The sequence below is a fragment of the Epinephelus moara genome, chromosome 22, assembly GCF_006386435.1.
Source record: "Epinephelus moara isolate mb chromosome 22, YSFRI_EMoa_1.0, whole genome shotgun sequence".
In the NCBI taxonomy this organism is placed as follows: Eukaryota; Metazoa; Chordata; class Actinopteri; order Perciformes; family Serranidae; genus Epinephelus; species Epinephelus moara.
In genome coordinates, this window is record NC_065527.1 from 14,061,124 (window position 1) to 14,079,969 (window position 18,846).

The 18,846-nt window shown below is 40.6% G+C and overlaps 2 protein-coding genes across 2 annotated transcripts; both read right to left on the minus strand.

Annotated features, from left to right (window-relative positions):
* Nucleotides 1–1,509: 1,509 nt before the first annotated feature.
* Nucleotides 1,510–3,660, minus strand: npy (neuropeptide Y). The gene is made up of 4 exons (XM_050035300.1): nt 3,615–3,660; nt 3,132–3,319; nt 1,939–2,028; nt 1,510–1,849 (listed from the first exon to the last, which is right to left on the minus strand). The coding sequence occupies exons 2-4, from the start codon at nt 3,317–3,319 to the stop codon at nt 1,828–1,830; spliced, it is 300 nt and encodes a 99-aa protein (XP_049891257.1). The 5' UTR covers nt 3,615–3,660; the 3' UTR covers nt 1,510–1,827.
* A 9,596-nt stretch (nt 3,661–13,256) lies between these two features.
* fam221a (family with sequence similarity 221 member A) lies at nt 13,257–18,743 on the minus strand. The gene is made up of 7 exons (XM_050035297.1): nt 18,574–18,743; nt 17,320–17,493; nt 17,018–17,208; nt 16,834–16,907; nt 16,567–16,699; nt 15,429–15,515; nt 13,257–15,261 (listed from the first exon to the last, which is right to left on the minus strand). Exons 1-7 carry the CDS (start codon nt 18,636–18,638, stop codon nt 15,233–15,235), a joined length of 753 nt encoding a protein of 250 aa, XP_049891254.1. The 5' UTR covers nt 18,639–18,743; the 3' UTR covers nt 13,257–15,232.
* Nucleotides 18,744–18,846: the final 103 nt, after the last annotated feature.

The window sequence follows — 18,846 nt, forward strand, 5'->3', positions numbered from 1 at the left end:
TGCTAAACAATACCTTAAGTGAGGGTTGGCTGCAGTTGTAATGGTTTCACAAACGTTATCGGACAGATTAAAGTCCACACTTCAGGATTACTTGAGAATTTTAGGATAAACACAGGGGCGTCACAGTAGGGGAAAGAGTGGGTCTGATTACACAGGGCCCCAGTTGGATGAGGGCCTCGGATGAAACATTTGGTTTTGTCTGCAGTTCTCTTCTCCAAGTAATTAGAGCCGTAACTAAATTAAATCGACTGTTAAAAGACTGGCACAAAATGGTTTAGTCCACCCCTGCACTAGGGTTTTTCACTAAATGCAGCTAGAGCTGAGTGAGTGACTGCTTCTGCTGCTGGAGAACCAACTAACACTGTCATATGTTTCCCCCGAAAAAGGGAAATTGGGGTTTCAAAAAAGAAAAGTAAGACAGACACAAAAGGTGCGTGAAATGGACATGGATCATGAGAGAAAGAGCAGGGGGCCCACAGATTCGGTTTACACATAGCGCCCAGAATTTGGTGCTACACCCCTGGATAAATGATCAGCTTTTAATGCAGCCTAAGTTTTACCAGACTCCATGTAGTGTTTGCATTCATTTTTTTAACTACCTTTATATTCTCCACAGAGAATCGAAGCCTGTAGCTTGTAGAGGCAGAACCATGAAGCGCTGTGTCAAGTCTTCAATTCATGGTTCAGTGTCAGGATTGACCAGGCGCTACTATTTTATCAATGATTCAATACTTGTTCCAGGCTTAGGGTAAGATGTTAAAGCACCACATGAATACCAAGAACTCATCGGGTCCCCCTGTGAATGTTTTTTCATCCTGTGGGTTATCTAATTTCCATTGCAGACTGTGTGTCTGCATAGCCTCTTAACTGCTTGATTTGTGCTCTATGGACTGATTTGATGTCAGGCTGCGGTAGGCTAACCACTCGTGTAATTGCAATAATGCTCCTGGAAATGCCATTTCTCCCTTCATTTAGTTTCAGAGTAGGTACTTATCCTTCTGGCCACAAGAGAGCGCCATTAGCTACCCAATTGGCAGCTTCAAATTGATGTTTTCTGACCATGTAAGCTTTTACTGGACCATCCGTGCTTGCTGGACCCAGTTTCACTGTACCCATGCCCCATTATCCAGTGTCATCGAGATACAATAGCTGCCACCATCATGGGTTTCAGCTGGAAGGCAAGGTGCGGCACAGCAAGTCCAAACTCGATCTCATCATGAGGGAAGACATCAAGCAAACAGTGTCTGAGATGTGTCAGGAGAGCAGCTGTAAAAACCATTTTCACATCAGGGGAGCATTCAGGACTGATGTTCTCTCTAATCTGACAGCTGGGTGGCAGGGTGAATATATAATGTGATGTCAGCCATCAGTCAGTGCTCCATTTCACCCCTGCTCAGGCTATGTTCTGACATTTTGCAAACAAATATCAGACAGGTTTTTTTTGTCACGGTTTAGTGAATTACCACCCTGGCTGCAGTTTGTTTAAAATGAAATCTACATTTCAACACATTTCTTCAAACAATTAATCTTTAATAGCACAATTATACAATACAATCAACATGCCCTCCTCCACTTTACTGTTATGTTTCACAGATGAGAACTCTGAATAAACTATTTACAATTTTATGGCACATACTTTAAGCAGTTGTGACTGTAGCTGTCGGGCAATGAGGAGGGGTTGAATATACGTGGCGGCTCATAGAGGTAAAGGGGGCAGAGGCAGGGTGGTCTTTTGGTGTAGGAAGGTGTGTAGTGACAGATGTGTAGAGGTCAGAATGTCAGCGGCGGTGGGGCGGCAGTGATGTGGAGCCAACGCTGATGACAGCATCACCACAATGATGGGTCGTATCTATTGAGAGAGAAACACAGGACAAGGTCAGCTTCCTGTGAGAGTTACAACAATGTGGAGTTTATACACTCACAGCTTTACACACACACCTTGACTGTGGGAGCGTGTCTGTGCTTTCCTTCAACAGCAGCTCTGAGACCAGTGTGTCCAGAATCTCAGGACTGGACCTTTTTCCATACCTGAGACATAGACAGAGACACACAGGCAGGTAGTTAATTGGACAGATGGACATTTAAAGGACTTAGCACCCGCATGGACCTTTTGCTGACAAATGAAAAAACACCAGAGAGAAAAAGAGAGACCTCGGCTGAGTACAGGGAAATAAATAACTCAACCTAATACTCGGCGTGTCGTTGTGTCATATGTCCAATTATAATCTCAGTGAAGACTAAGCACAGTCAGACCGAGACCCTGCAGGGCCAGACAGGAGTTGCATCACAGGTGGTCATATTTCCTTTTCTGTCCCTCAGATGATAAGCTGTGCCAGCGCGCTCGTCCCCCTGGGTGGCTAAACGCCTGGAGCCAGCATGCAAGCCCCTGACATTCAGAAGAAAGCTGAAAACTGTGGGTGATTGGATACGCCATGCTGGCCGTGGCATTAATTTCTCCTCAGTTTCTTTTTTATTTATTTTTTTACAGGTGGCAAATAGGCAGCGGGTGTTCCCTGCTTTGTAACATGGTGTGAGACGCTACAGCCAGACTTGCAAGACTTAAGCTGGCAGCTCCAACAGGCAAAACTTTAGGTAGACATTGTTTGATGTCAAAGGTTCACACGTTACTGTCAGATTATGTCAAGAACACAACAGGAAAATGCTAAATGTTAAGGAAAGTTTGCAGGAAGACAATTGTCAGATAGTTAGATGATAGCAGAGATACTGGGAAAAAAATGCATTAAACATATTATTTTTTGTGAACCTTCAGCCATGATCATAGACAATCCCTTAAAATTAAAATCCTGCTCAGCAGAAGTGAATTTAGGGCTATGGGAGAAAGTGGAAGAACATGTTGAAGCACCACTGAACTTACAAGTTTTATCCAAAAGCAGTCATCTCATTATAGGCTACTTAGTGGATACATATTTGTGAAACTGCACAGAATTAAATAGACTAGAATAATGTGTGGAAACAACCAGTCACTGGACAAATATCACCAATCCATTCATACAAGGAGAAAACAAATAGTGCCTTGTAAGTTCAAACCTAAAATCAAATTAGTTCCAGCTCTATTAATAGGCTTTCTGTTCTATTCTATTCCAGCAGAGAGGAGTCACTAGTCCACCTACCTCTGTCTTGTGATGAGGTTAATGTAGTGTCTCAGGGCTGAGTAGTACTTGGCCAGGTCCTCCGCCGGGGCGTCATCCCCCGGGTTCTCCGGTTTCACCGGGTATCCCTCCGTCAGGGCGCCCAGGCAGAGCAGCGCCCACAGCAGGAACCCCAGAGTCCCCAACCAGCTCACTAAGTTAGGATGCATCTGACCGAGCAAGGACAAGTGAAAACTGAGTCCATGCTGCATCACTGGACACTTGTTCCAATGCAACTTTTTAAACTAATTGTCAATATTTATTTAGCTAAGATTCATAACTGTTTACTGATGCCATTGCCAGAGGAATACACGTATACTTGGTTGAAGTAAAAAAGAAATCGAAATACTACTATAGATTTCCAATACTTTTGCAGCTGCATTACCAAAGTCATGTTGAGGGACATTCAATAAGTTTAATAATTTAAAGTCAAGGTTTTTGTAAATCAAATATCAAGGTACTTACATTTCCCAGAGGATCAGAGGGAGATTTGCGCGCTGTCCCGAGGCGTCTCTTCGAGGATCAGAGGGAGATTTGCGCGCTGTCCCGAGGCGTCTCTTCTGCTCTTCTGGGCGCTTGGTGCACGCTGGGTTTTATATCTGTGTGCGCCAGACAGCGCTGCAGAAACAACGCGTCAGAGCTGCGCTCCGTTTAGCGCAAGTCTCTGCCTTTCTCCGTGTGAACGTCACCGGTGATGCTGTCATTAGTGTGCTTTTTAGAAAAAGCTGTTTACATAAATTTAAAAGACGTAGAATAACAATGCAAATTAAAAATAGAGTGAGCTAATAAGCTTTTTTTTTCCAATGAGTCAAGAGGGATTAGGAAGAAGTGTTTTTCTTTTTCTTTTTTTTAAAGAACATGGCCAATCCAGCTGCTATAATAAGACTACATTTTAGGATACCAACCAAATAAGAAAACTAATGTTACCATGGGCTACATTAAATAGATACTGCAATAATAACATTATAGAAAGTATGATAAATAAACTACAAAGTCACTGTGGAGCACCAGATACACAAGATTCCCTTTGAAAATGTTACTGATTATACCTCACAGTGTTGTTAATGTAACAAACATTATATTCTATGTCTCAGGTGCAGGTGTCTGTGCATAAACAGGCACATGTACACCCCGTCAAACAGATTGATACACACATGCTGAGTGTGATGTTTTGGGGTTTATCAGACTTCTCTATGAGGAAGAAGGTGATAAATTATTTCCCAATCAAGTTGTGATTCTTCTGCATAACGGGATCAATAATCCCATCTGAAGTCACAAAAGGATAGCAGTGATGTGACACTGCAGGGCGAACTTCAAATGAATCCTTCCTAGCAAAGAAGAAGCTCCAATGAAGACGCCTCGGGTGATCTGGAATAAAAAGACCTCAAACAGACTCACATGAACATGAGCCCTTTTTTGACACGCTGTTCGACTGAATCGGTCCATTAATTTCGGTTTGCAGTTCATTCCACCAGGAAAGAGAGACTGGGACACTCGACGCGAACAAAAGGCCTAAATGTGAATATCAAGACACGTCAGTCAAAGAAGAGCCCAATCTCCAAGAAACCCACTTAATAAGAAAACCCAAATAGCACTTCAAGTGAATCTGTATCACTAAGTGCTTCATTTACACCCTATTCATAATCCTTTTGTATACCGACTCGCAGCCATATAATCTATCAAAATCAGCATTCTTCAGCAGTGCTGCTTTTTAAGTTGCGCAGAGGATGCGTTAAGGGCTTTTTTGTATAACACAGGATGCTAAGAGGGAGATGAGGAATGAGACACGAGTGAGAGAACATGGAGCACAAAGTCATGACCGAAATATGATGATCACAGGCAGGAATTAGAACTTCTAGTCCTCTTCAGGGGATACACACACACACACACACACACAGAGTGGCTCACTTCAGTCGGTATAACATCTTTTTTAAGTGAACAGCTTGTGCCTATGTTAAGTGTCTGACATGTGAATGAAGCAGATGTATGAAGCACGCCGGCTAAGTTGAGAGGTCAGTTAATGTTTGCTTAAACATCAAACTGAGTATCATGAATCTAAAGTTAATATGAGCATGAGGGAAAGATGCACCGGCTTCAGAGTTTTAGACACAGGTGATGTCTTAAGATTTGACCAAATGTGCATCCTCTGAATGCACAACTCATCGATCCTTGAAGCAGACAGGTTAAAATAGAAGAGGCCGTGCTGGGTTACACTCACGTCAGCTATGAACAAACAACATCAGGAGTCTTCAGTAAATGTCTGTACATCATTTCATCGCAATCCAGGAAAACGTTGTTCAGATATTTCAGTCTTGACCAAAGTGGAAGGCCAACTGTCAAAACTACATTGTCATCCATGGGTGTGTATTATAAGACAAAGGGCCCCTGGGCACAGATTTGCAAAGGGCCCCACCACCTCTGCTACAAAGACACACTGACTTTGTGGTGGTTTTGCATCCATATGTAGTCACTATGCATCCTTCTGTGTGTCTCTTTGTAGGTGTTTTGTAATGCATTTTATTTTTTGTGTCTCCGTGTGTCTCTTAAAGGTAATTTTGTGCATCTCTTTGTGGTCACTTTGAGTCTTTTCCTGATCATTTTGAGCACCTGGGCCTGTGCCAAGAAGGCCCGTTCAGTAATCTATCTGTATTGTCCTCCCACGAGCCACGGTGCTAGCATGGCTAAGGAGTGAAAACTGTCTGACAAAATCTTGTTTCCAAGTCAAAGACAGGGTCAGAATTTGGCTTAAACAACATAAATCCACGGATCAATCATGTCTGCTGTCAACTGCAGTTTTCTTGGGCTCCTGACCTAAATGCTGTTGTTGACCATGTGCATTCCTTCATGTTCACAGTCTACCTTTTCCCTAATGTAACGAGGCAGCACTGTGGTGTGGTGGTTAGCACTGTCGCCTCACAGCAAGAGGGTTCCTTGTTCGATCCCAGGAGGGAGCCCTTCTCTGCAGAGTTTGCATGTTCTCCCTGTGTCAGCGTGGGTTTTCTCCAGGTGCTCCAGCTTCCTCCCACAGTCCAAAGACATGCAGGTTTATTGGTGACTCTAAATTGTCCGTAGGTGTGAATGTGAGTGTGAATGGTTGTCTGTCCCTTTGCTTGCAAGATTTAAGGTCAATAACACTGTGTATTGTTGACAAACAGTAAATATAATTTGACATTATGTTTAACAATAACATGTTAGCTTGTTAACGTGTTGCAGTAAATCGTAAATGTAGGCTTTGACTGCGTCCCAGTTGCTGTGGTTACTTATTTTAGGTACAGACTGGTGCTATGTTGCCAGTGCATTCATTTAGAACAGTGAACAGACAGTTTGACTGGAGCTACTTAGTAAGTGTCCATTATCAGGAATTAATAGACACCCTGCAGCCAATCAGAATCAAGTATTTATCCAGACCATGATATAATAAAAGGTAATGAATGAAATCAGCTCAGGACCATGCAGTTTAAAGATGATTTACCTAAGACATCTTCTTTGCTTGTTTGGAGCTTTATTATAAGCTAAGCTATCACTGCACATACAGTGGATTAGTCCATGCTTGAGGTGGTATCAGTCTCAGCCAGTATTCTGTTCATTAAATATTTACAACACGTTCTATAATTAAAACGGGTCTGACAACCAGGTCAGGTTTTGGGAGAAATCTGCTGGATTTTTATGCAGCACAAAAAAGAGGAAGAGGGCGCCGTTCTTGCAGCTCAAGGGGAAATAGATGGCCGATTTGACAGGGCGAACGGGGTTCAGGGGAAATGTGGTCATTCATTTCAACATCAGCACTAATAATATCAACGCTATTAAAAAGATAGCTACCACTCCTCTTCAACACATTCCCAGTTGTTTACGTTAATTAGACAAATGAAATTTGATGTCACAATGATATATTGCTGCTCTAAATGTAGCACCTTTAGGTAAATGCTGTGTAAGTGAATTTCATGGAGCTTTGTCGCTATCAGAAATCATTTCTGCGGAGAACAGGTCCTTTACAGAGCAAGCTGTTTAAATGCAAATTTGTTTTTTCCCTCCTCCCATCAACCTCCTAGTTTGGACAATAAGTTCTCTCCCATGATTTGTTAAGATGAAAAGGCCTGTAATTTTCCTCCGCTGTGAATCACACTTTTCAAATTTACAGTGTGTACAACTGTAAAAAGAAATACTGACAAGCAGGCTGCGTGCACGGTCTCGTTCAGGCAGTTGCAAGCAAACGGACTGGGAAGACAAGTGAAAAGAGGAAAAAATCGCATACAGCTTTGGTGCGTTCTTGGCTATTACACCACTTTTACACAGACGTCTGACATCTAAATTGCTGCTTTTGACTGTGCTATTGTGCTTTGGTGACAATGTGTTACTTCTGGTAAGCCAGCACTACTATTACTTAGATAGAGCATCGGCAGCCCCCTGTTTGGCTACGTGGGCTGCAGCTTCAAACTGAAGGTGATTTGGGTAAAGAGTTCCCTGTACTAGGTTCATACTGGATGTTTTAGAGATGTCTGCTGTTGATTAAATCAACTGGAATAATGAGACTACCAAACTGTATTAATGAAGTCTTTTGTGTGTTGAGCCACGTTGGTGTTAAATCAAACAGAAAAAAAAGATTTAAACATTTATTACTGATTCAATGTAATATACAGCAATAGCTGGCTTGTTTTAACAGAACTGGTCCACCACCCAAGATGTATCAGTTCTGCTATCCACTCCTCTGAGCCATCAGCTATCAACAAGTCTAAAGAGCAAGCCCCCAAATTGTCCTTTTTCTTTTGGCTTTGACTTTAATTGACAGGCTTCGCAGGCAATTACTGAACCATGCAACATCTCGGAGAACACAAGCCTGTCTCCGCTCTCAGTTCAAAGTACAATACTGACAGCTGCTAAATAAGGAAATAACAAGAAATTATGTCCTCTGTCGTTTTCTCATTTGTTCTTCTATCACTCTAATTAAGCCCCCACTGCTATAAGAGCCACCCTATCTAGTCTCGGTGTGTACCTGTCTTTACCTCCTCACTGTTTTCTGTGATCTCTGTGTGTGTATAATGTGTCTCTGGCACATCTGCTCCTGGGGTGAATGCAGTCCCAACAACACGTCAGCAGCAACATCATATAAGGTCTTTTGAGTGACAGATGAACAGGAGGTCAGGCCACCACGCAGCAACAGCTTGGTTCGGCTCAGGTGTGCAGGTCAGAGTCCTGAGACTTGATATGTGGAAACCTGATGAAAGTTGTGACCACATTAAAGGGCACTAAACTTTAGTTCAATAACTGTTGTGACCCATGTGAGACCACAATAGTCTGGATGTGTCATGGTTACATTGGAGTGTCTGCGTGTTTATTGAGCCTCAAAGACATTAAACATTAACAGCACATTAATTATTGCTTATCAATATTATAACACGTGCTCTGTATTCATATTCAATAGAGTTATACCTGTTTAACGTCAATGTTTCTCCAGTGGATGCATTATTTTTTCCATTTATTTTGAGTGAATCTAATGAGTGGAAAAAATGTAAACTGATGACCTCCTCCAGTTAACAATAACCAATTACTGTAAATTATTAAATTACTGTTAAATTGCTGACACTCCTTAGAGGTTATGGCGGATGTGGTTTCTAAATATGGCAGTTCTGATTTAAATAACAGACCTTAATCTAAAATACGCAATACAGAGTAAAAAAAACCCAAACTCAAACACCTAATAAAAATCTTAATCCTTTAACATGCTTTAATATTTATGGGGAAATTAATGTTTTTAAACACAAAAAAAATGAAAGACATTACGCAACCCAAATCACATCACCGTTGTGGTTTAACAATTCAATATGTCTGCTGAATACACTCTTGACAGCCCTTTTTCAGCCATTTTCATACATGTAGGTCTGAAGAGTTAATGTGAAAATCACATTAATATATAATCAGCACGTTAGACGGCATGCTAGGCGCAGGCGATGAGGGGCCCGATAATGGAGGATAAATACAGGATTTAAGCAGTACAGCTAATGCATTGGAAAGCGGTTGAAAGAATATTCATGAAAGAACAACATTTTTTTTACATGGCTGTCAATCACCCATTGAGTGTGTCCAAATACTTATTCTGCAAATTAAGGCATTTTTCCAGATTTAATGTTATTATTTAGGTGGATAATGCTGAATGTCTGCGAGCACAAGCAGTTACACACAAGGACGTACTCACGAGGAGCACGCTACGCTCTCACACCGAAGCAGCAGCCACAGATGCACTCTAATAACAAGTGCAAGATTGTAGGCTAATTAGGAATAGCTCTAATGGGGTTCAAATTGGAAGTGATGTATTAATGCTTAATTGCTGATCAGCATGCTTGAGATCCTTTAAATTAAGCGGGTCTTGTGACAAGGAGGATGTTAACAATAAGCTGGATTCATGACCATGATTTTTGGCTTGACGTAACAGCCAGGGGACGACGTGATTTAAAGGAGTAGTTGTGGCAAATATTCTTGGTTAAATTCCTGCCAAAAACTGAATGAAAATATCAACAACACTCTCACGTTTGTCTGCTAATAGTTAAGTCTACAGCTAACTAGCTGGTTGGCTTAGCTTAGCATAAAGACTGAACTAGCCTGGCTCTGGCTCCAATATTGTCCCAGCCAACATTAAAAAATGCTCAAAATGTTTATTTTCCCAATATATTGATAAAACAAAATGTTTTAAAAAATGAGAAAATGTAATCATAAATAAATGTAAGAAATTGCCATTATCATTATTACTACTGGTGCCAGTACTATGGTGCACTGCAGTTCTGTGTGTCTGGTTTGTCCAAGTGGTGCTGCTATTTCTTTACATTCAAATGTATTAAACAGGGGAAACAGGCAATGCAATATGTGTGTCAATGTAGGCTATGTCACTGTCCATTGTTATAAATGTTGTTAAATGTAAGTGTCATAATAAAAGTCAGAAAAATAATGTCACAAGAAAGTCACCATGTGTACTTTTCCTGTGTGGCCCTCAATCATATGCTGGCTCCCTAAAAAATGGCACTCAATCTTTAAAATGGTGAGAACCCCTGATCTAAGATTTTCATTTCAAAATGCTCTAAAATGATCAGTTTAGCTGTTAAGTTTCAAAAGATTTTTCCAGGGGGAATATCCCCCATACCTCCTTGGAGAGTAGGGTCAAAGAAGGTGTCGACTGAAAATGCCCCCCAATATTACATAGGTGATTGCAGCCCTGCTAACAGCACCACTAAACTCTAAAGTTTGAAGTCACTTAAAAATATTAAGGTGGATTAAAACTAATAACGGTATTAAAGGGTTCATTTTGGGGCTGCTCTTAAATCAAAGGTATACTATGCAGGAATTGTGGGTTACTGTTTATGATCAACATTGCCAAAGAAAGTGAAATACAAGCCTGGATTCACGCTTTGTTTGCTATATTTGCTTTTTTCTTGGCAGTGTCCGCAATTTTCATAGCTTCCTCTTGGATACATGATGTTTACAGTCTTGCCTGGGTCGCCCGTTTTTTTGTCTTTTAGGATGGAAAGCTAGTACCCACCCTTCTCTGCCTCTGATTGGCTTACCCTGACATTCTTACCCTAGTCTCACTCGTCTTGCCTAAACCTACCCAACCCAATCAACAAAGGCAATGAGTACCTGCCAATCAGAGGGAGGGTAGGGCGGGTTATGCCTTCACCATCCTAGGAAAGAAAATGTGACTATCTGGTCGCTACCTTTTTATAAAGTAACCACACACTTCTTGTACGTGATGATCGAGAGGAATCTATACATTATTTTTTGGAAAATCGTGCACATATTTATAAGTACACAAAAACTTATCTATGAATGATTTGAATGTCCTCTGAAAAACGTAATGACAACTTGAATTATAACAGCAGACATGATGGCTCACAGTAACACAGAAACCCTATATGACCCTGTGTTATTGACTTGGTCCCTTTAAAGGATGACCACTTTTAAACCCTTTACAAGTGCGCTATTGTTAAATGACCCTGACAACACTTCTCTATACAAACAAGAATCTTTACCACTAATTCCTCTTTGTCAAACGTATGGTACGCCATGTGTATGTTTCTGGTCATATGCACTCCATTATATGTGTGTATATGTGTGAGTGTGGCTACATGTGTTTAAACACACTTCTGTTCGTTAAACATTACTATTGATTTAACCCAGCCATACAACATCCCTTTGTGTTTGTTATCTCTGTGCTTTGTGGAAAAGCAAAATCCATTTCTCACGACTCGCTCTCCATCCCCCCTCCCGGAGTCTGTCGACACCAGAGGGGATCGAAGCAGAGTCTCTATGAAGTCGCTGCACTGTCAATTCCCCACTGTTTCTACCACAAAAGAGACGCAACACACACACACGTCCAATGTGTCCAATGTGTCAAAGTCATACGTAGGATTGTGCTTCGCTTTTAGGAGATTGTGATGGGTTTTTTGTTCTTAGATAAAAACACAAGCTGTATTTTGTTCGAGTACGATCTGTTCTAAATAGAAAGCGGGCTGATTCTTCTGATAATCAGAAGAGGGTAGGACAGAGAATATTATGGAAAAGTGAAAATCTGAGTTGATGATGTTTAACATGGAGGGACATTTTTTAGTTTGGCTACCACAGAAAGCTGTTGGGACGGTAGACCTCTCCATATACAGTAATATATAGTATGTGTGGGCAATATTTATTAAATTAAAAACATATGTATATTCACATTAGAAAACAGTATTGTGTTACTATGGGCTAAATAATACTGCATGTCCTCCGGTGCATCTGTTTCTGTTAATATTTTATTGTAAATTAGATTATAAGAAACAACCCACAGTCTTTATTTTGCCACTTGTAGCTGTAAACGCAACATCACCTTATAAAGTTGATAAGGCAAACATGCCAGGAAGTTGGTGCCTATTTAAAAATTCCTGCAGACAGAGTTAAGTATTTGTGTCTACCTGTTGGTCCATCCTTTAACTCTCTTTCAGCTCTCTTTTAGGTGGGATAGATCTTGCTGTTTGGGACTCCCTAAAAACTTATTTCACCCAGATGGGCGTGGTTTTGCAGGGTGCAGCAGTGCAGCTGTGCAGGCTTCAGTGAGATCTGTGGCTGTTTCCCGTGCTCTTCGTACACATTCATAATCGAGCCAATGTGCTATAAGATAAACTGTGTGCACCTTTGTCAGAATGCAGAACAACAAATCCTGAATTATTTTGCTTTGATAAAAGTGAGAAGTTGGACTGAGTGGCAAAGTGTGGGCTAGTTTTATTTTCAAAGCTTGGAAAATAAAGCAAACTACAATGAATGATATATGTTAAAAGTATGAAGGCATACAGAATTATACTCTTTATGTTTTAAAGGCTATGTACATGCAAACTGTAATCTGTAAGCCCATTTGTGCATCTATTGTACAAGATACTACACCGATATCAGAATACAGACCAGAGCCACCATCTGACTAGATTTTTGCTGCTGGAAACAATTCATTTTCTAAGTGTCAATATATTTTAGCATGTTCTCCAGTATAACATTATGATAATCAATTTGAGACTTCAATAGCAGTTTTGTAAAAGTCATTTAAAAATCTGTGCGAGGTTTAATTTTGGAGTTAAAGGTCCAGTGTGAAGGATTTTGGGGCATCTATTGGGAAAAACAGTATGTAACATTCACAACTATGTTTTCATTAGTGTAAAATCACCTGAAACTCAGAACCATTGTGTTTCCATTACCTTAGAATGAGCCGTTTTTATCTACAAACGCAGCAGGTCCTCTTCCGCGGAGTACGCCATGTTGCTCTACAGCAGCTCGAGATGGGGCCATTTTGTTTTTTGTGTCAGCCACTGTAGTTCTCCTACATGCTTAGCACACGGCACAAGTTTTAGTTCTGCAACCTCACTGTTAGATGCACACTGAACCTGGGTGGCAAACATTAGGTCAACAAACAGGTTACAGTTTTGCTAGCTTGTCGAAAAAGTAACAAGACAACCCAGTGCAAGCCGTCATGAACGCACATCAGGCACACACAACTCTGGGTGATATATCAAGTTTTTAGGGAGTCCCCTGGCTCTTTAACTGCTGAATGCTCCACTACAATCACCAGTTAGCCGCTCACCTCTACTGCCTTTTTACTGGGTGCAGGGCAGGTAGTACACAGTGGGTTAATCTATGCTTTTTCCTAAAACCGCATCAGGATAAGAAGTGGTGAAAACCAAATCAGTTAGCTAAAAGATGCTAAAATGCTCCGTAGAGCTGCGGAGTTGGGTAATAATGATCACTACAAAGGAATAAAAGCAAAGGGTTAGATGCCCAACAGATTTCATGGACTCCCATACTATATGTTTTCGCTTTTCATACACATTTTGGAAATTCTACTTCAAGGTGTATTATCCCTCTGAGTAGTATCTGGCTGACAGTTTGAAGTGATTTGTCAGCACCTGTCAGTCTGCTGTGTCTCTCTGTGCCCCTGAGTTTTTGTTACCTCTCTCTCTGTCTGTGGGGAAATCAGGAGAGTGTATTCTTCGTCTCAGTGTGTGCTTACCGTAACTGTCACTTGGGTAATTAAGTGTTTCCTTGCGCAGTAATTGCCAATTTAATCTTCTGTGTTCGCATCCTGATTTGTTGTGTTTGATCTGTCAGTCAAGCTGGGCGTGGTTTCCATGGGGATAAGGGAAGTGTGGTAGTCATTCCCTTCAACCAGTTGCCATAGTAAATTACCTGTAGTCTCCAAAACATGGTTGCTATGGAGAGGCAATTACTGCAGTTTATAATTGGGTCAGACAAAGGTGTTAAGCCTTTACCTCTTAAATTAATTGGGTTTTTCTCCGTAAGAAAAACTGTCCATGAGTAAGCAGTACAAACAGGTCAAGTGTGTCTTCAAAGGATGCTCGACTCTGGCAGTCAACAAAGCTTTTCTGGGTAGCGAAGGGGACATATGATTGGTTTAAAGCATGTGTGCGTCTGTGAATGTGTGTGCACATACTTAATCTTGTGGCAATGTGATACCATGGTCATCGTAGATACACACTGAACCTGAAGTGTCAGCTTTCAGATGGGATCCCTTCCATTTGCTTCCTCCTCAGCACCTGGCTGCATGCGGAGACCCAGGTGCATCCATGCTGTCCTTCAGACGTGACCCTACTTCCTTTCCCTCGAGAGCACCTGTTCAGCTCACAAACACACAAAGTTCCCTCAGGTAATACTTACATTAACGTCATAGGTGACTTGAGATTCACTGGCCAGCACCGGTGTAGATGCTGATCCAGTTTGACTTAACTTCCTCAGAGTGGAAATATTTGAGTGGGAGTGAATCCTTTTTCAGATCCCTGTTAATTTTATTTTCCCAGTTAAAGACGTTAGAAAGTAGAGAAAGCATGACCTGCTTTAATATCCACTCACTGGATTAAATCAGCTCTCATCGCTGCTGATCTGCCGTGAGAAATGGGATTAATCAATCCGAGACAGTACATCTATCTGCAAATTAAAACCGGTGCTCATCACTGAACACATAGCTCCATGGTTTTGGTGTTATTTTGGTGACATGGTGAGTGGGCGGCTTTCTTTCAGTAAGAGAACATCAATCATACAAACCTCAGATGTGTAAACTGACCAGTTTATGGAGCTTGTATTAAGAGACAAATTCATAGCATTGCTAGAAAACAGCAATAAATAAAATCTGGGTTAGTGAGGGTATAAAATATGACTGTGAGGAAATCGTAGCGATGACCACGTGTTCCCATGCTGAACTGTGTATGAACCAGTAATTCAATATATTTACCCTGAAAAATTAAAAAGCTAAAAATATCTAATTGTAAAATGCTTTGGATTTTACATTCTTAATCTCATGTGAGTTTATGCATGGTATTTCTGCAGCTCACATGGCAGCCAGATCATAGAAAATAACATAGATAAGATCTCCTAATCATGCTTTACTTTCAAATGAGATAAATCCACCATTAAAATTAACAAACAACTGTGTCAAACTTTAAAATCTGGATCATCATACGAATGCTCCCCACGCTCTGATTGGATCAATACATTGTCAGTTAATTGTTTAGTTGTGAGATGACATTTAATCACCGCTGTTGCTGACAGTTGATTATCCCCGCGTGTCACGACAGTGACAAAGACAGACACTTCACTGAAAGAGAAAATAAATAGCTGTAAACAATCAAAGGTTGTTAAAATTTGGACAAGACTGAATGTCACAGATCAGAAGATGTGCAGGATTTATCTGAAATCTTGTCCAGTATTTAATGGACGGTTTGACAGATGTTGCATTTCACTGTTTGTTGGTTCCTCTCTTACAGCGAGTGGAGCTGGATGCTTTAGCAGACGTTTCTTTGATCCTTGATGCAGAGCATCTCTGCTGGCAGCCATCTTCTCTGTCTTGATCTGAAAAACATGCAGCAGAGATTATGAAAATCATGTTATGGGTACCAGCGGTGCATGATGTGCACCTTACAGGTATAAAACCTTTTTAAAATCAATGTTTTGAGCATTAACTATACCAAAATCTGAAGCTCAGATGCTATTAAATGTATAAAGGCTAACAGTTCTAAGAAAGCATGTATCTGCAGTCACTGATGAACATGAGATTTATTTATCATAAATAAGCTCATACATTGAGTGATAACTTTAAATTAGAAGTTACGGTGACTACAACATGTGTGTGACATCTGAATGTGAGATTTCAAATTCTTAACTCTGTGTGTGCAAAGCAAACACTGAATCGTTGAGTAATCAGTCAAAACATATTAAATCATACATAATTAATGACATATAAATGGGTAAAAAGTCATCCATTGATGTGGCACATTCAATCATTAATTATATTTCCATGGTTTTCAGAAGAGGTGAAAATGACAAAAGCAGACGTCCAGTCTTATTTAATTTTCAAACGTAATATAGCATGCTGAGCATCTATTTTTCACACATTACAACTAAATGTTCTCCTGACATGTGCATGCTTCATGTACGCCAGTTAAGGACCTCTGTGCAATCATCCCATACACTGGAGATACATATATGTTAAAAGTAAATCTCCCAACACTATGAAATGTGTGGATGTTTGCATCACCCACAGCTCTACCACAAATGTAGTCTGGGTGAGAAATCAATGTGGTACACTTTACACTTTTGACCCGAACAAGTCCCTACTCTGCAGACTTGCTTGTTCAACACGGATGCTGTGCTGCTCTTTGCTGCCCTCACATGCCTCTTAAAGGAACTTTCTTCACCTTTAGTGCAATGTGTGCTCTCACACCTCCACAATGTTCCAACAGGCTGGATCGACAAAACATGTTACTCTGTGTGATTACAAGTGCATTGAATGTTCCAGGAATAGAGCACCTCTTACCACATGTATACATGTTTAAAATCCCTCTGCTGCAGCTTTCTATCGCGGATGAAATCATCACACATATGCCACACATCTGGTACTCACCTGAGCTGCTGGCTTCCAAAGCGAGGTAACCATCGATCAAGGAGCTGAACCCTGTCAGTCCCCCCATGGCAGCATATGGGACATCCCTGCCGATGGGCTGACCGCGTGCCTCCCTCTCTAGCTTTGTCTCAACCTTCCAAAAAATAGTATGATACAAGTTAAATAGACTTAAGGTGTGCGACTTTATGATAGCAATATTTTAAGTCTAAATCTAACTTTTTTTTTTTCTACAACAAGGACCTGTGTTTGATGTTTGACTGTACTCACCAGGGTCTGATGGGCAGAGCTGGGCTGGCCGCACCCGCAGGTGAAGGAGCTCTGGAACCCAGAACAGGAACTGCCTGAAAAATGAGTTGTTAGGAAAAAGTACACGAAAATCATGAGCATAAACTGTGTAACTAGGTGAGATGCTAGAGTTTATTTAGGCTAATTGTAGTGATATCCGACTCACACTTTTTGCACAAGTGGCCAGTAGCTTCACTGTGATCCTGAGGTAAGTGTTTACACCTGCAGCGGACAGGGTTTGGCCCAATTTTGGGAACATACTGGTAGGCAGGACAGTGACATCCATTGACCTGGCAGGGTAGGGCCAGGGGTCGCTCAGAGGGAACCACTTTAAAGTCGGTCTTATGCTGCTTGTACCTAGACAAAATGGCAGAACTTGCTAATGTGTTTACTTGCGTATGTTTATGCATGTGGTGGCGTGTAGGGGAGAGAGATATCTGATTTCATGTGTGGTGAGTAGCGCACTACCTATGTGTGCAGAAACACTGTGTCTCAGGACCAATGAGTTTGCAGTCGATTCCTCCTGGGACCCCAAAGCTCACATACAGCCTGTTTTTTATTCGTTGGGGGAGCACCTTCCTCTTATACTCCTCATATTCCTCTGGGGTGAACAGTTTTCCTCCATCATCATCGCCCACAATCCTTGAAAAGACAAAAAACAACAATAAAAATAGCAATGAGTTGACCTCACCATAACAAAGGCTTATTGTTTTTTTTCCAAACTTTATTGAAAGGTATAGAAATTAAAAAAAAAAAAAAAACAGCAGACATGTACTCCTTAGTACAGATTCAAATAAATAAGCAACAAAAGGTATTGTGGACATCATGAAAACATGAAACTTCATTAAGTGCAAAATAAAAATGAAAAAAACAAACAGACAGAAAAAAAACAGAAACATACATATTATTCCTCCTTAAAGAAATTATTATATAATTCTAGAGTTTTAATACTTTTTTTTAAATTAATATGTTAGAGGGTCTTCAGATATTCCTCAAATTCATGCGTAAAAGCAGTGAAGTTGGTTGATTTTTGCTGTTCTACATTTGTGTATGAAATTTACCACACATGATCGGCAAGTTCACAACCAAGTCAAAGTCTCTTTTCCATATTATTATTAGTGTTACACAAAATAAAGTTTTTTAGACAAGACCAAAAGACCAAAAGAGATTCTGGGTCTGTGTTACAAAGATTACGGTTGTTCTGTGCTCTGTGTCTAAGAATTTAGAAAAGTATAAATTAGTTAAATATATATTGTGTAAAATTTCAATATGTATTTCTTTAATCTTATTACTAAAACAGAACATGTATGGTAAAAGCCATGCCTTCTGCCAAACAATACCATCACAAAGGTTGTCCCAAAAAGCTTTTCCTCTTGGTGTAATCCTTCTTTTTTACAGAAATGTGTTGCATATGTTTATTGTTACATTTAGATTTCAAAATGTCGACACCATTTATCATTAGAATGGGCTCTATTCTCAGAACTTCTTGAATGGGTGGGAATGGCCTTCATTACATAGTTCAAGTCTCTGCTTGTGACAGGAAAAGCCTTGATAACACAACATTGTACTTTAGCTGTTGCATCACTTCCTGTGTAGTTAGCATTAACTAACTTATGTCAACGTTAGCTGTCACATGCTAGCTTGATCACAGGTGTATGAAACACCTCTAGGTATTAGCTAAAGTCAGGAAGTTAAATCATACAGTCTAACGCTGAGACAAACCTTTTGTACTCCCAGTAGTCATCCACTGCTTGTAAAGCCGATATATCGAAAGATACTACCTCCATTGTCAAAAGTCCAAAACTGATAGCTGCACAGCAAACAACTTATGTTGTTCTACAGCAGTTGCCATGGAAATGTTGTAGTCGTCCCTCTAGCGGACGCCAACTGAACTACACACACACACACACACACACACACTTGCATGTGACTGCACTTATTGTAAGCTAATATTGACATTAGCAGCTACACAACTTAGCTAACACCCTGACCAAA

What these genes read in the sequence shown, in the direction of transcription:
- npy (XM_050035300.1), bottom strand. Translation starts at nt 3,319, where the DNA reads ATGCATCCTAACTTAGTGAGCTGGTTGGGGACTCTGGGGTTCCTGCTG. An exon ending in AACCTCATCACAAGACAGAG is followed by an intron (nt 2,029 to 3,131) that starts GTAGGTGGACTA and finishes TCTATGTCTCAG; the next exon opens with GTATGGAAAAAGGTCCAGTC. An exon ending in GACACGCTCCCACAGTCAAG is followed by an intron (nt 1,850 to 1,938) that starts GTGTGTGTGTAA and finishes CTCTCTCAATAG; the next exon opens with ATACGACCCATCATTGTGGT.
- fam221a (XM_050035297.1), bottom strand. Translation starts at nt 18,638, where the DNA reads ATGGAGGTAGTATCTTTCGATATATCGGCTTTACAAGCAGTGGATGAC. An exon ending in GACTACTGGGAGTACAAAAG is followed by an intron (nt 17,494 to 18,573) that starts GTTTGTCTCAGC and finishes TGTCTTTTCAAG; the next exon opens with GATTGTGGGCGATGATGATG. An exon ending in AGCATCCAGCTCCACTCGCT is followed by an intron (nt 15,262 to 15,428) that starts GTAAGAGAGGAA and finishes TTTCTCTTTCAG; the next exon opens with TGAAGTGTCTGTCTTTGTCA.